The sequence below is a fragment of the Pseudozyma flocculosa genome (genome assembly GCF_000417875.1).
Source record: "Pseudozyma flocculosa PF-1 unplaced genomic scaffold scaffold00014, whole genome shotgun sequence".
NCBI lineage: Eukaryota > Fungi > Basidiomycota > Ustilaginomycetes > Ustilaginales > Ustilaginaceae > Pseudozyma > Pseudozyma flocculosa.
In genome coordinates, this window is record NW_006920882.1 from 45428 (window position 1) to 58115 (window position 12688).

The window sequence follows — 12688 nt, forward strand, 5'->3', positions numbered from 1 at the left end:
TAAGCAGGCTAGGCCGGAATTCATGTGGATCGGAGAATTTGGCCGGGGACGGGCGTCCTGGCTCGCTGCCTGGCACCCTCGCTCCTCCTCGCTCGGCCTGCCTCCGTGCCTCTGCCTCGACCGAGCCCGCCTTTCTTTGTATGCCATGCACGAGCGGGACAGGAGACAGAAGAGAGAGAGAGAGGGGCCAACGGCCTCTCGCGATCATGTTGCCGTCCCGGCGTGGCAGGCCTTGCCCATCCTGCCTGTCCATTCGGCCGCCAGCGTTTCTCTTCTAACAGAGGATGCGTCAGTCGAAGCGGGCAGGGCTTCTATCTGCTCGATTCCACGCCTGCGGGGTGGAGCAGCAGGAAACCCTGGCCTCGCCAAGCACGCGTGCTGCTGCTGCCGTGGCTGGTTTTGCTTGGCTTTTCTTCTTGGCGCCGCGCCGCGCGGATCCCTTCCGATACCGCGTTGCGTCGACCGCCTGGTCTGGCCAAGCCTGCCTGCCGTCCAAGCAACACCGCACCTTTCAGCCTGCCCCCTGACCTCCCTCCCCCCCGGCTTACCCTGACGCAACAGCCGGCGGCGGGCCGAACCGTCTCTGCGAGCTTGAGATGCGATGCATATCGTGTCGGAGAGTCGACGATGGTCGGTACCGTAGCCACGACGGTGGCAGCCGTGGAAGCGCTCCCCATTGACCCTGGAGAGAAACCACCATCACCCTCCGTCTACCGTAGCGCGCCTCCTTGCGATCTTTGCCCAGAGCGACCGCCATCGGCTCAAGCTCCGACATCAGCACATCGTCCGACCGCGTTCCCGGGGCGTCATCGTCTCGAACCACTGCCTCTCTGCACCGCAGACGGCGTCCGTCAGAGTCGTGTCGCTGGCTACGACCATCGCTCCACCCTGGCGCATCTCGCAACCGCCCCAGCCCGCTCCTGCCCTTCGTTACCACCATCCTCTCGCGCCCTTGCCGCCACCGACCACCACAGCATTCACCTCTCTCGCCGCCAACTCGGGCAGCACACGACTTGGCCATGTCGCAGACACTCTCGTCCGTCATCGCCGCGCTCCTCTTTGCCGTCTGCGCATCGCTCACCGTCCCGGTCCAAGCGCAGAACATCAACAACAATGTCGCAACAATGACCCGCAACCTGACGGGGACATGGTCCACGGGCAGCGGAGCCGTCCTCACCGGCGTGGTAGGTGGTCTCTGGCCGGCGATCCTACGTCCTACCGATGCACCGACAGCTCACAGTGCCCGGCCCTCTCCTCCGTCTCGCACGCACGCAACGACAACGGCAGAACTTCTACAACCCCGTCGACCGATCCTTTACCCTTCCTCTGACGGCGGGCGAGAGCTACAGCTTCACCTCGGACGGCTTCTGGGAGCAGGCGAGCGTAAAGTGGATCTCGAACCGTGAGCAGCCCGACCTCCGGCCTGGCAACCTTCGCCTCGCCCCAGCATCGTCGCTCACACGCCTTTGCCTCCGATCCTCTATCAACCCACGCCACCCTGCTGACCGTCTCGACAGCCTCGGAGCCCGACTGCCCCACCCTTCACGCCATCTGGCAGCACGGCACCTACCAGATCTACCCGAGCAACAACACCGTCCACCTCGAGCCCTTCTGGGGAGACGGGCACCAGTACATGTCGGCCTACTGCTCGACGCCCAACTCGCAGAAGCTGGCCAGCTCCGGGCCCAGCACGCTCGGAACCTGGATGGGCGTCAGCGACAAGTCGGACGGTACACTCGCAGCCTACAACCAGTGCGTCGAAGTGCCTCCCTCGTCGTCGTCTTGTGGCGAGTGACCGGATCCCGTCTCTTTACTGACCCGACTCTACCCGCTTTCAACTTTTTCCTGCCTCGCTTCGCCCTCGAAACAGGATGGAGGAGTTCCGGCTGCCCACGTTTGACATCGACTTGCACTACGGCGTGCCCTTTGACGTCCTCTTCCTCCAGATCCCCAGCGGCAAGCGCAAAAACCGGCTGTACAAGTACCTCGACCCGCCCCAGATGCTGCCCACCGAACAACTCCACGTCGAGGTGAGTGAAGCAAGCAGGCCGTTTGGCCCCGTCTTGCCGCTTGGTCGGTCGGTCGGTCGGTAGGTCGGCGTGGTTGCCGCATCCCGGCTGACGTCTCTCTCTCTCCCCCTTCGGCCCTGCCGCTTCCTGCATCGCTCGATGGATCAAAGGTCTACGGAGCCATGTAGACGGGCACCGAGACACGGCCGAGTCCTTCAGTCGTGGCGACCTCCAGCCGACCGCACGAGGTCCTCGTCTCGACTCGGACACGGCATCGCAGTCTGGGTCGGTTCGGTTCGCCCCGGTTCTGTTCGGATCGGATGGCATATCATAGCAGTGAAAGGACGGCATTCTCGCACGAGGGGCCACACGGGCTCCCGGAATGGACATTTTCCTCCCTCCTCTCGGCCGTGGCCGTGGCCTTGGCCTTGGTCTCGCTGACGACCGCGCCTGCGTGTCGCTCCTCTGTGCGCGCACGATGTCCTCCACGCCTTGCGCTTCAGTCAGCGCTGAAGGGGTGAACGCCAGAGTCGACCGATTGCATGCACGCAGCAGCGGCGCTGCTCGTGCTCTCCACGCTCGTCAAACTGACCCCCGATATCAGTCGGCGTAGCCAGCCTGTTGCCACTGTCCGCCCCTCGACTCCCGCGACGGGGGTCTGCCTCGGTCGGCGTATGGGGCACCGTATCCGCTTCCCGGGGGCGGCTGCGCATGCCTCTGGTCGTGGTACCACCGGTCCATGCCGCCCGACTCGAGCCGGGGCAGCCGGGCCTGCGGATGGTAGTCTCTCCGTTCCATCATCGGACTAGGACGCGTCGCAGGCGCCGCTGCCGCCGCGGAAGCCTTGTCGCTCGATCCGCGGATAGGATCGTAGGCGTCTCGGGTGTCCTCGCCGCCGCCGGATCTCCTGGCCCCGGCGCTGCCGTTGCCTGCGCCAGGACGCTGGGCTGCCTCGTGGGGGGCGTCGCTGGACCGCGTATCCGATTTTCTGTCAGCGTGGTGGCCCGGAACGTGACCGCTGTATCGGCCATTCAGAGGCGTGTGCTCGACAGAGGCCTGGCCGAGCTCCGATTGACCATCCTGAGCCAGCTCGTCGACCTCAATCTCCGAGTCCTCGGGCGTCATGGCGCGGTTCGAGTGGCGCGGCTCCTTTGCGTGCGCAACGGGTCCGACGGCCGTCGAATGCATCGCAGACCCTCCGTTGGGACGGGCGCCGGCGGGCGCGGCGGAACGAGATGAGGACGACGCAGCGTGGCTGGGACCGACTGACCCAGGCCCCGCAGCCGGCGCGGCCGAGCCAGCGAAGGCCGCCTGGGCCTGCGGAGGAGGGAGGTGGTAGCGATGCTGCTGCTGCGGCGGGTGCGGGTGCTCCATCGGGCCTCCGTACCGCTCCTTGGACCTGTCGTCGTGCCACATCGGGCTGCGGTCGCGGTCGAGCCTGTGCACGATGCGGTCCAGCGACGATTCGAGCCTCTCGAAGCGCATCAACACGTCCGAGGGCGAGAGATGGTGCCAGGAGAGCGACGACTCGCGGTCCACCCTCTGCGAAACGCGGTCCAGCGTGCTCTCGAGCCTCTCGAGGCGGCGCAGGAAGTCGACGGGCGAGACATCGTCCCACGACAGGGCGGGCCCGCCGCCGCCGGCGTGATGGCCGCCGTGCGAGTAAGAGTGAGCGTGAGGGCCGCCTTCGAGGTTGGCGTGATGCTGGTGGTAGGCATGGCCTGCACCTCCTCCGCCGCCACCAGAGCGTCCGTGTGCAGAGGAGCCAGGTACGCCCGATGCTGAGGCGTGAGCGCCCGAGACCATAGGGTGAGATCCTGGGCCACCTGCTCCGACCGCACCAGGCGCTGAAGGGGTTGCGGAAGCAGCGACGCCTGGATTCGAGTGGTAGAGGTGATGACGTTGGCGACGCTGGGACGAGGGCGAAGGGAGAACGTGTCGACTCGACGGCTGGCTGCTTCTGGGAGCCGAGCCGAATTCGGCAGCCTGTCCGCCGCCCGCCACCATCATCGACGACGAAGGCGTCATGCTAGCGTTGGGATCGGCCGGCTCCTTGCACGCCAGCTTGAGCTTGAGGCATCGTCCGCAAGGAAACACACCCTGCACGATGGTCGGGAAAAGGCCCGGTCGGCGAGCATCGGCCGCGAGCATCAGCGGGCATCAAGCGGGCAGACAGGAAAGGGCAAATCATGTCAGAGTCTGCCGACCAGCATCCTCTCGAGATCTCTTGCTCTCTCCGACCTGGTGAAGAGGCCTCGCTCATGCCGAAGCCGGGCTCGGACGGCCAGAGAAAGCCGTCCGCCATCGCATGGCGCTACTCACATCGCACTTCAGTTTCTGGCCTCTGCAACGGACGCAGGCTCGTTGCGAGCGCTTGCGCTTCTTGGTTTCGGGCGGTTCTCCGGGATCCTTTTGCTTGGCGGCGGGCGAGGCCTTGACGCTGCTGCTGTGCGCGAGCGACGAAAGAGGCTTGGACGGGCCTCCGTCCGTGGAGCTGGCGTCCTCATTCTTGATGTCGCTGCCTCTCCGCTCGGGCGGCGCCGTGTCGACGCTATGGCTGTCGTCCGAGGGCGATCGGCGCGAAGAGATCGAGTCGTGCTCGTCTGCGCTGCCGGCCGCGTGAGCCGGGTGCGATGACGAGCCATGGTCGAGGTTGCTTAGGACCGAGCCTCTCCGCACCGCTGCAACCTGATTCTCGCTCATTGTCATGGAGCGGAGCAAAGGCGGGGGGCGATCGATTGTCGAGGTGGGCGAGCGAGTGGGTCGCGGATTGTGCGTGCGGACGGCTGCAGGCGGTCGACGAGGTGAAAAGTCGAAAGGCAAGCGGGTTCAGCTCAGTATCATGGTCGTCATGACGATGGTCTGAGGCGACCCATGCAGCGCCATCGCCACCGTGGTCAAGGCAGCATCCGCCTGGCACTTGATTCCCGATTGCTGACCGGGATACTCACCGCTTGAAAGAGGTGGTTGGGCGACAAAGGACCGGCTGATTGCGCCGAGAAGGGTTGGCTTCGGCCGAAGTGAAAGCCCTGGATGCGACCGGGGACCGTGCGTGTGGGCGAGGCTCTTGGCGCGGCGTTGCAACGGCAACAGACAGGCAGGCAGGCAGGCCGGCGTATTTGCGCTGCGAAGCAGGGAGAAGGTGAGCTTGAGCCTGATGCTGCGGCGGTTGGACGGCTAAAGGAGGGGGCTCGGTGTCACCGAGCAGAGGTTTCGGGACGGTGTCGCTAGAGCTACGAGGGGGCCGCGGCGTGCTGTCTGCGTGTTTGGCGGCCGGTGTGTGGCTGTGCCGCGATGCCGGCGTGGGTGTCGGTGAGGGGCCTTGAGCCTAAAGGGCAAACAAGCTCGAGAGCAACGGGTCCGTCTGGCAGCTCCGTTGGTTGGAGCAAGGAGACAAAGGGGCGGACCAGGCAGAGTTACGGGACCTTTCCGACCGGTCAACGCGGCCAGGCAAGGTGTGGTGGGCCCGCTTTGGCCGATTGGCAGAGGGAGCAGGCAGGGGATGGGTCTCGGATCGAGGCCGAGGGTGTCGAGACGAAGCTTGGTTGGCGCGGCGCCGTCACGGGGGTCGGCAGAGAGGTAGTGGTGGGTCGCGGTGGTCGTGGTGGAAAGTGGGGCGATGGTGGCTGTGGTGGCAGCGGTTGCAGCGGTGGCTGGTGGCGTATTAGCAAGTCCGGGGTTGCCACAGAGCAGCTACGTAGCGAGGCGAGGGCAGCCTGGTCGGATGTCGCGTTGGGCTGAGGGCGATGGCACAGAAGCAGCCGGGAAGGGGAGCGAGCGGTCAGAGCAACAAGAGGGGGAGGATGAAGAGGGGGGAGGGGCGGGCGGGCAAGGAGCAAAGAGCACGACGTGGAGCGGAAGCAAGCTTGCGAGCAAGCAAGCAAGCAAGGTGAAGAAGGACCGACGGACAGGCCTGGCTAGGGATCGACGACAGCTAGCTGACCGACCCAGGAAGGCAACGAGAGCCAAAGAGCAGGTAGGAAGACGGGGGGGAGTCAAGGCGAAAGCGAAGCCGAGAGCGAGGGCGAGGGCGAGGGCGAGGGCGCACACGGCAACGGCAACGGCGATGCCTGCCAGGCGGAAGGAGGGCAGGCAGGGGGGGTTGGGGCCCGGACGACGGTGGCCGGACAAGCGAAGGGACGGAAGAGGGACAATTGGAGGCCGAGCGACGACGTACGCTCGCTGCTCGATGCCGCCGACGCCGCTAGAGAAGCTGTCCTGCCTGCCTGCCCTTCCTGCCTGCCAACCCTGCGTAGTTACACCACGCACACACGCGTCCATAGGCATCCACACGACCAGCCGATGCCGTCGTCCCGGTCCGCCCCCGTCCGCCTCCCGGCCTCGGTCGAGAAGCCGGGTCCGCTAAACGACCCGCATCGTCGGGCCTACAGCTTGCTTGCTGCCTACAGAATAGGGCGTCCTGCCGGTGCGGCACCCTGCCTCCGTGTCTGGGTGCGGCCGTGGCCAGCCACGCTCGCATCGCATCATCACGGCCGCCGCCGCCGCCACTCTGCTGCCGCCATCGTCCTCCGACCAAGCAACAAGACGATCCAGCGTGCACGGCGGCGGCAGGTGGGTCTGCCGGCCAGGCCGCTGCCCAGCTTGCTTGGCCCTGCCTTGCTGTTTGCCCTGCTTGCTTGCTCCGATGCCGTACACGAAAGTCCGTCATAGACATGCACCCGCACTCGCTCTGGCTTGGCCGTACACATACACACACGCGGAGCCAAGCCAAGCTTGGCTGATTGGCTCTGAAACCGTGCGTTTAGCCGCGCAACAGCACGTCAGCCAGCTACCGAGGTCCAAGCCAGACTGGTACGTGCCTCTCTGCTGCTGCCGCCGCTGCTCGGGCCAGCCATCCAGCCAGGCAGCCAGGCAGCCAGCCGGGCGTTCGGGAAGGGCAGGCAGAAGGGACACCCAGCCTGCCTCGTCTTACTTCTCTTCTCCCTGTCGCGGCCACCCGCCAGCCTGCTGCAGCACCTCGGCCGTGTCGCAAGACCATCTCTGCCAGCCGATGCGGTACCAGGTGGGATGGCTGGGCAAGTTCCGAGGCGAACTTGCAGCCGAAGGCGGAGGCTAGGGAAAGGGCAGCCAGCCAGGCTAGGGCGCAAGAGCCAGGGCAGGCCAGGAAGCACACCGTACCAGAGTCAAGCGCAGCGGCAAGCCGGCTGGGCAGCAGGGCAGCAGGCGTACGGCGGGCAGGCCCAGCTGCCTGGCCAACGCCGACCGACGGAGCGCGGGCGCCGAGAAAGATACGGTGAAAAGCCGGAAACGAAATTGGCCGCCCCGTTTCGACGTCCGACCGCCGCCGCCGCCCGCCGCACCGCCGCCGCTCTTGTCCGGCTTCGGGCGCGGGCGCGGGCGCGGGCCCTTGCCTGCCTGCCTCTCTGAAAATCTCTGCTCTGGCCAAGCCGAACCAAGCCTTGCTGGCCAGCAAGGCCGGCCCTTTCCTTTCGGCTGCTCATCCTGCGATCGCCCATCGACACCCGCGCCTCATGTGTTTCTCTTTCTTCGGCTTCTCAGCTCCCACGATCGCACATGCATATGCTGGTCGCCCAAGCTGCACCACCAGCCGGTTGTGCAGTGGGCAAACAGCTTGGCGATGCTGCGGATGGCTCCTTGGGCCGACCAGTCAGGCGGCCAGGCCAGCGCGTTTGTAGGCACTCGCCCAACCGGCTGATACCCGGGGCTACCGGTAGTCGGCCAAGCCAAGAGAAAGGAGAGAAAAGAGCTAGAGAGGCTGCCAGAGAGGCGAGCTGACGCTACGGTAGCTAGGGCAGGTGCGTAGATACGTCCGACTAGCCGCCCGGCGGGCCAGGCGAGGGCTCCGAGACCAAGACAGCCCGTCGGACCAGACCAACGCCCGCCTGCTCGGTGGCGCTCTTCTTCTACCAAGGTAAGTCAAGCGTCGTCGAGGAGCAAGCCGATGCACAATCAATCAGCCCTCGGCGCAAGGAGGATCAACCGATCCGGAACCGGCTCCCCGCGACATGAGCGCCGGCGTGCTCTCGACGCCGTCCGAGCAGCTGACAGGACTCGGGCCAAGCACAGCCGAGTGCAGGACGAGAAGACAACAATGGCGACGATGGGCCCGGAGCTTTGGGAGCCAGAGGCCAAGGCAGGGCAGGGCAATCTGGCGGCTCAGCCTCGCCGCCGTCATGGGAGGCGTAGGTGCTCGTGTCGTTCGACAGTCGGGACGAGCCGCAAGCTGGCTTTGCTGCAACGTGCTGCGGGCCGACGATGGCGCAGCGCCGGACCACCGCCGCGTTCCCTTTCTGCCAGCAGCAAAGACATCGGCCTGGCCACCGTACCGTACCGAACCTGCCTGGACCTCGATCCTGGCACCGCATCGCATCGCATCGCATCGCATGGCATCGAGCTACTGTAGCAAACGACGGCGGTGCTTTTGATGATGAAGTGAGCAGACGTAGGGCGCCCAGCAAGCCAAGGCAGGGCGTCTTCCGTCTCCTCGGAACTACTGTACAAGACAGACGGGCTTGCTGGAACGCCGAGCGACGCCGGAAGCAGCCGTCGGCGACGTCGACGGCGAGCATCGGTCGGACCGCCGCCGAGCGGGTGCTGCCACCTGGTTCTAAATTCGGCATCCAGGCACCTCGGAATCTTGGAGCCGAAGCCGGCCCACGCCGATTCGACCGTGGCCTAGCCTGGCCTGCCTAGCCTGGAAGGCCGCGCATGCATCCGCATCCCCCACGTTTTTCGGCTGGCTCGTCTGGCGGCGATTGGCAGGCAAGCGAGGCGAGGCGAGGAGCTTGGATCGCGCAAATTCGGCATGCAGAGAAGCTAGGGCAAGCAGGCCAGGCCGGACACCGCAAAGAAGCAACTTAAGGTCAGGAGCAAGAGGCTAGGACGGAGCAGTTACGGTAAGTACATGCATATGTAGCCAGGGAGCACCACATACCGTCGAGGGGCAGCGGCGGCGGGCAAGGGCCGTGACGTACCTCTGTCCGAGGCATCGCGATCCGTCGACTGGTCGGGGACGCTGTCAGGCCAACGCAGACGAGAGAAGCCGCGCAACGCGTCGTACCCGAGGCGGAGGGGATCCGCACCCACCGCCAGACCGCATCTCGGCCCTTGATACACGGCCACGGCCACGGCTACGGCTGCGGACACGCACCACGATGGCCCGAAGGTGACACGCCGTCTTGCGTCGTCAGACGATGGACATGGCTGGCCGATGATCTACGGCATGGATACGTGGTCCTACGAGTCCCTCTTGTCCCGGTGCGCCTTTGTGCATACGTCGTCCTCGACGTAGTACTGGGTACCGAAGGGGCGAGGGGGACGAAAGGGGGCGCCTGGCTTGGAAGCCGATCCCGAGCATGAATCGCCCGGTCCCAGCACGTCAAGGCAGGCGGGTAATTTCGCTTAATAAGTACAGAATCCTGGGCCTGTTTGACCTGCGGCTGCGGGCCTGTGTACCTGCTGCATCCATCACCGTCGCCGCCGTCGTCGCCCCCTTCGTCGTCCTGGAACAAAGGGGCTCAAACCGGATCCTGGCTGGCCAGTTCGGACGCACAGGGTGATGTCGAAGCCGCCCGCCCGGCCTGTCACCGGGAGCTTGGCATGTGTGTCAGCATCATCTGCCTGTGCGGTGGATGGCTCCCGGTCCCAGCCTGCCTGCCCGCCTGCCCGCCTGCCCGCCTGCTTGTCCTGCAGAAGATCCAGACGGTGGGTTGCCAATTGCAGCCGAGCGCCACGGGGACGATCGAGCGGCTCCTGTCAGATTTTGGCGGCCATCATCAGCTCCGCGGCGTTCCCAACCCGACCCCCACGAGCTCCTCGACAGGTACCGCACCGAGGCACCCCTCGTGTTTCATTCGAGGGTGCCAGTGAGCCAGACACGTCCGTCCTGTGCAGTCCGAAACGTATTGCGGCGAGGGCGCACAACGATGGCGCACTACAAGTGAATGTACGGTTCCGCGTCACGGCCGAAGAACAAGAGCAGATTCGAGGCCGTGTTTGCTCCTGCTTGAGGTTTGTCTGGACGAGTAGTGTCGGGCGTGCATGAGCACCTGCACACATAAATCGAAGGAGAGAGATGGCCGGGTCAACGTTCGAGCAGCCACACGTCGGGACTGCGCGGACATCGTCGTGCGCCGTAGCCGGGCTGAGCTGGCTCTTCATGCCCTGGATTGCAGCATGTCGAGCGGAGCGGCGATGGAGCCTTGGTCCCAGATGCGGCATCATTTACCGGCTGGGAGGGCAGCGTTCCCGGTTCTCGCTCGTCGGGACTTGGTCTGCCCCGATCTGGTTCTTGGCGAGGCAGAGGCAGCCAGGTCTCGGTGGGTGTCGAGCACCTTGGGCTGCCGGTCCTCGGCCCGTCTAGATGGCACGCCGCAGCCCTCCGAAGTAGGTACCTCGACGGGCCATCCGACCTGACCCGACGACACTGGCCATCCTGCCCGCTCAGGACTCGCTTCAGCCATCTACGGCTTACTGAGTCCATCCTCTCTGTTGCGATGGATCGATGGCTTGGCCACCTCGTAACGGTATCCCAGGTGCTGCCGGTTTTCAGAGCACAGAGCTCAAATTTAGGCGGTTGCACGAGAAGCCTCTCTGACGGTCGGACCGCACCGTCACGCCTGTCTACGTCAAAAGAGCAAGGAAGAACCGACAAAGGTGAGAGTCGACACCGTGTCTGCACTCCTCACAATGGCAACAGCAACGATGGGACCGACGAACGTTGACCTCGCACGATCAACAATCATGCGCGACACTGTGTAGTCACGGCTGCGCCCGATGTGCCTCGTGTGTCGGCGCTGCCTTGCCTGCAGCTCCTCCCGTTGCCCCATGTGCGAAGCACGGCAGCCGGTGGACAATGAGGATGGGTGAGAGAGGCGCAATCCCTGCTTTGCTTTGGACGAACGCAGGAGTGTACGTCGGTACCGCGCGGGCGGTCGGTTCGTGTGCCATCAGCAGTCTCCATACGCCTCCTTTGTGACGAAGCCGAGCGTGCTGCAGAGTGGTACAGGTGCGCTGCGGGTACAGCACATGTGGTCCAGGCGCACGATGATTTGGTCGCCGAAACCAGGGCGGACGAGGCTCGGGACTTGCTATGGTACAGGCTGTTACGTACGAATCGGGATGAGGTCCACGGAGATGCTGTACGTAGAGCCAGCCATAGCGTAGCGTCATGGCGAAGGGGCAGAGACGGCGAGGCGTCGATGGTGTTGAAAAAGGGGACAGGGCCGGCAGGCAGCCAGGCCGGTCTGGGGCGCTAAACGAGCGAAGGGCTGCTGGCGTGGCGCACGATGCAAGCCCCGCCTTGACGAAACGCAGGCCGAGCCCGAGATTGCAGCGAGCACCGCTCGGCTGCGCTACTCCGTGGCTTTGTGGACTTCGGCACGCCTGGAAGAGCAGACGGTGCGGCACCGCAGCCCCCCAGCCCCCCCGCCAGGTCCTCGAGGCCTTCCGTGACTTCCGCTGCCGGCCTCCCGCCCAATCTCGTCCTCCGACGGCCTTACCGAGCCAGCAGCCGAACGAAGCCAGATGCGCCGTCGCTTGAAGACACCGTACTTCTTCGTCCGGCGCGCCCATGTACCGCTACCTGCTCGTCCGCAGAATCGAGATTGGGTATGTATGTGCTTCCGAAAGAGACCGGCCAACGAACTGTAACCGCACCTTCATCCTCACTTTACCTAAGATAGGTCATCTATGTACGGCGGGCCTGATCCAATTCAGCAGCAATCCGGTCATGGTGGACGACCATGCTCGGGGCACGGAAGCTGGTTGACAGTTCGGGCGGCGGCATCCGAAGTGTTTCTCTACATAGCTGCTGGGCGTCCGAGGCGAAGCGCAAAGATTTAGGGTGAGGTGGCATCGCGCCTGCGCAGTTCGCTCCCGAGCCCCTCCCTGCCTGCCTCGTCTCTGGGCCTTGACTGCGAGCGGGTTTGGTTCTTCCTACTCCGACCCCTTTTGCCACTGGGAGCCGAGATCGTCTCACTTCCGAAGTCGTCTTCTTGCTGCGCCGCGCCGCGATCCTTTGCGGCTCCCTGGGACAAGCAGAAGCTAAAGCAAGGGCCTTTGCTCTGCTTTGCTTTGCTTTGCTTTGCTTTGCTTTGCGTTGCTTTGATGTCGTTCGGAACGAGGGGGCCGTGGGACGGGAAAGGCGATTATTGGCGTTTCTTCAGCTCCGAAGCAGCGAGCGGACCGAGCCGATCGGCCCCAACGCAGCGCATGTGCCGACCGATTCAACCTCGCGCGCACGAGGCCTGCCTGCGCCCCCCTGCTTAAAGCCGCTTCCTTACCCCGTCGGACGACGAGTGACACGGCATGGCATGGCATGGCAAGGGCCGACTGCGGCTGCACTGCGCTGCATGAAAAACCTTTCCTCGAACCCGGCATGCACCGCAGCTGATGAAGTGAAGTGACACCGACTGACCGACCGACCGACTGGCGGGTACGTGCTTCGTGGCTGGTTGAGCCTGGCCTCGGTCGCCCCGACGGGAATCTGGTTCCGGTTGGCACCGCAGCATCGTATCGCCATCTATCCCACCTTTCGGGCTTGCCGAGGGGATGCATGCAGCTCGCCCGCCTGGGCCCGGAACCTGGCCGGGCGTCCTCTCGGCTCGAGGACACGGGGAGGGGGCCGATGGGGTGCTTCGCCTCTCTTTCTCGCTCCCGAACGACAACACGGCATGCGCCACCCCCCAGCCTTTGGC

The 12688-nt window shown here is 65.0% G+C and overlaps 2 protein-coding genes across 2 annotated transcripts; one reads left to right on the top strand and one right to left on the bottom strand.

Moving 5' to 3' along the window:
• Window positions 1–1019: 1019 nt before the first annotated feature.
• Window positions 1020–2197, top strand: PFL1_04292 (uncharacterized protein; the record flags this gene model as incomplete). Its single annotated transcript, XM_007881819.1, has 5 exons — window positions 1020–1184; window positions 1288–1402; window positions 1518–1752; window positions 1871–2030; window positions 2180–2197. 5 exons carry the CDS (start codon window positions 1020–1022, stop codon window positions 2195–2197), a joined length of 693 nt encoding a protein of 230 aa, XP_007880010.1.
• Window positions 2198–2609: 412 nt separating this feature from the next.
• On the bottom strand, window positions 2610–4718 carry PFL1_04293 (uncharacterized protein; the record flags this gene model as incomplete). The annotated part of the gene is made up of 2 exons (XM_007881820.1): window positions 2610–4109; window positions 4332–4718. The coding sequence occupies 2 exons, from the start codon at window positions 4716–4718 to the stop codon at window positions 2610–2612; spliced, it is 1887 nt and encodes a 628-aa protein (XP_007880011.1).
• Between the last annotated feature and the right edge of the window lie 7970 nt (window positions 4719–12688).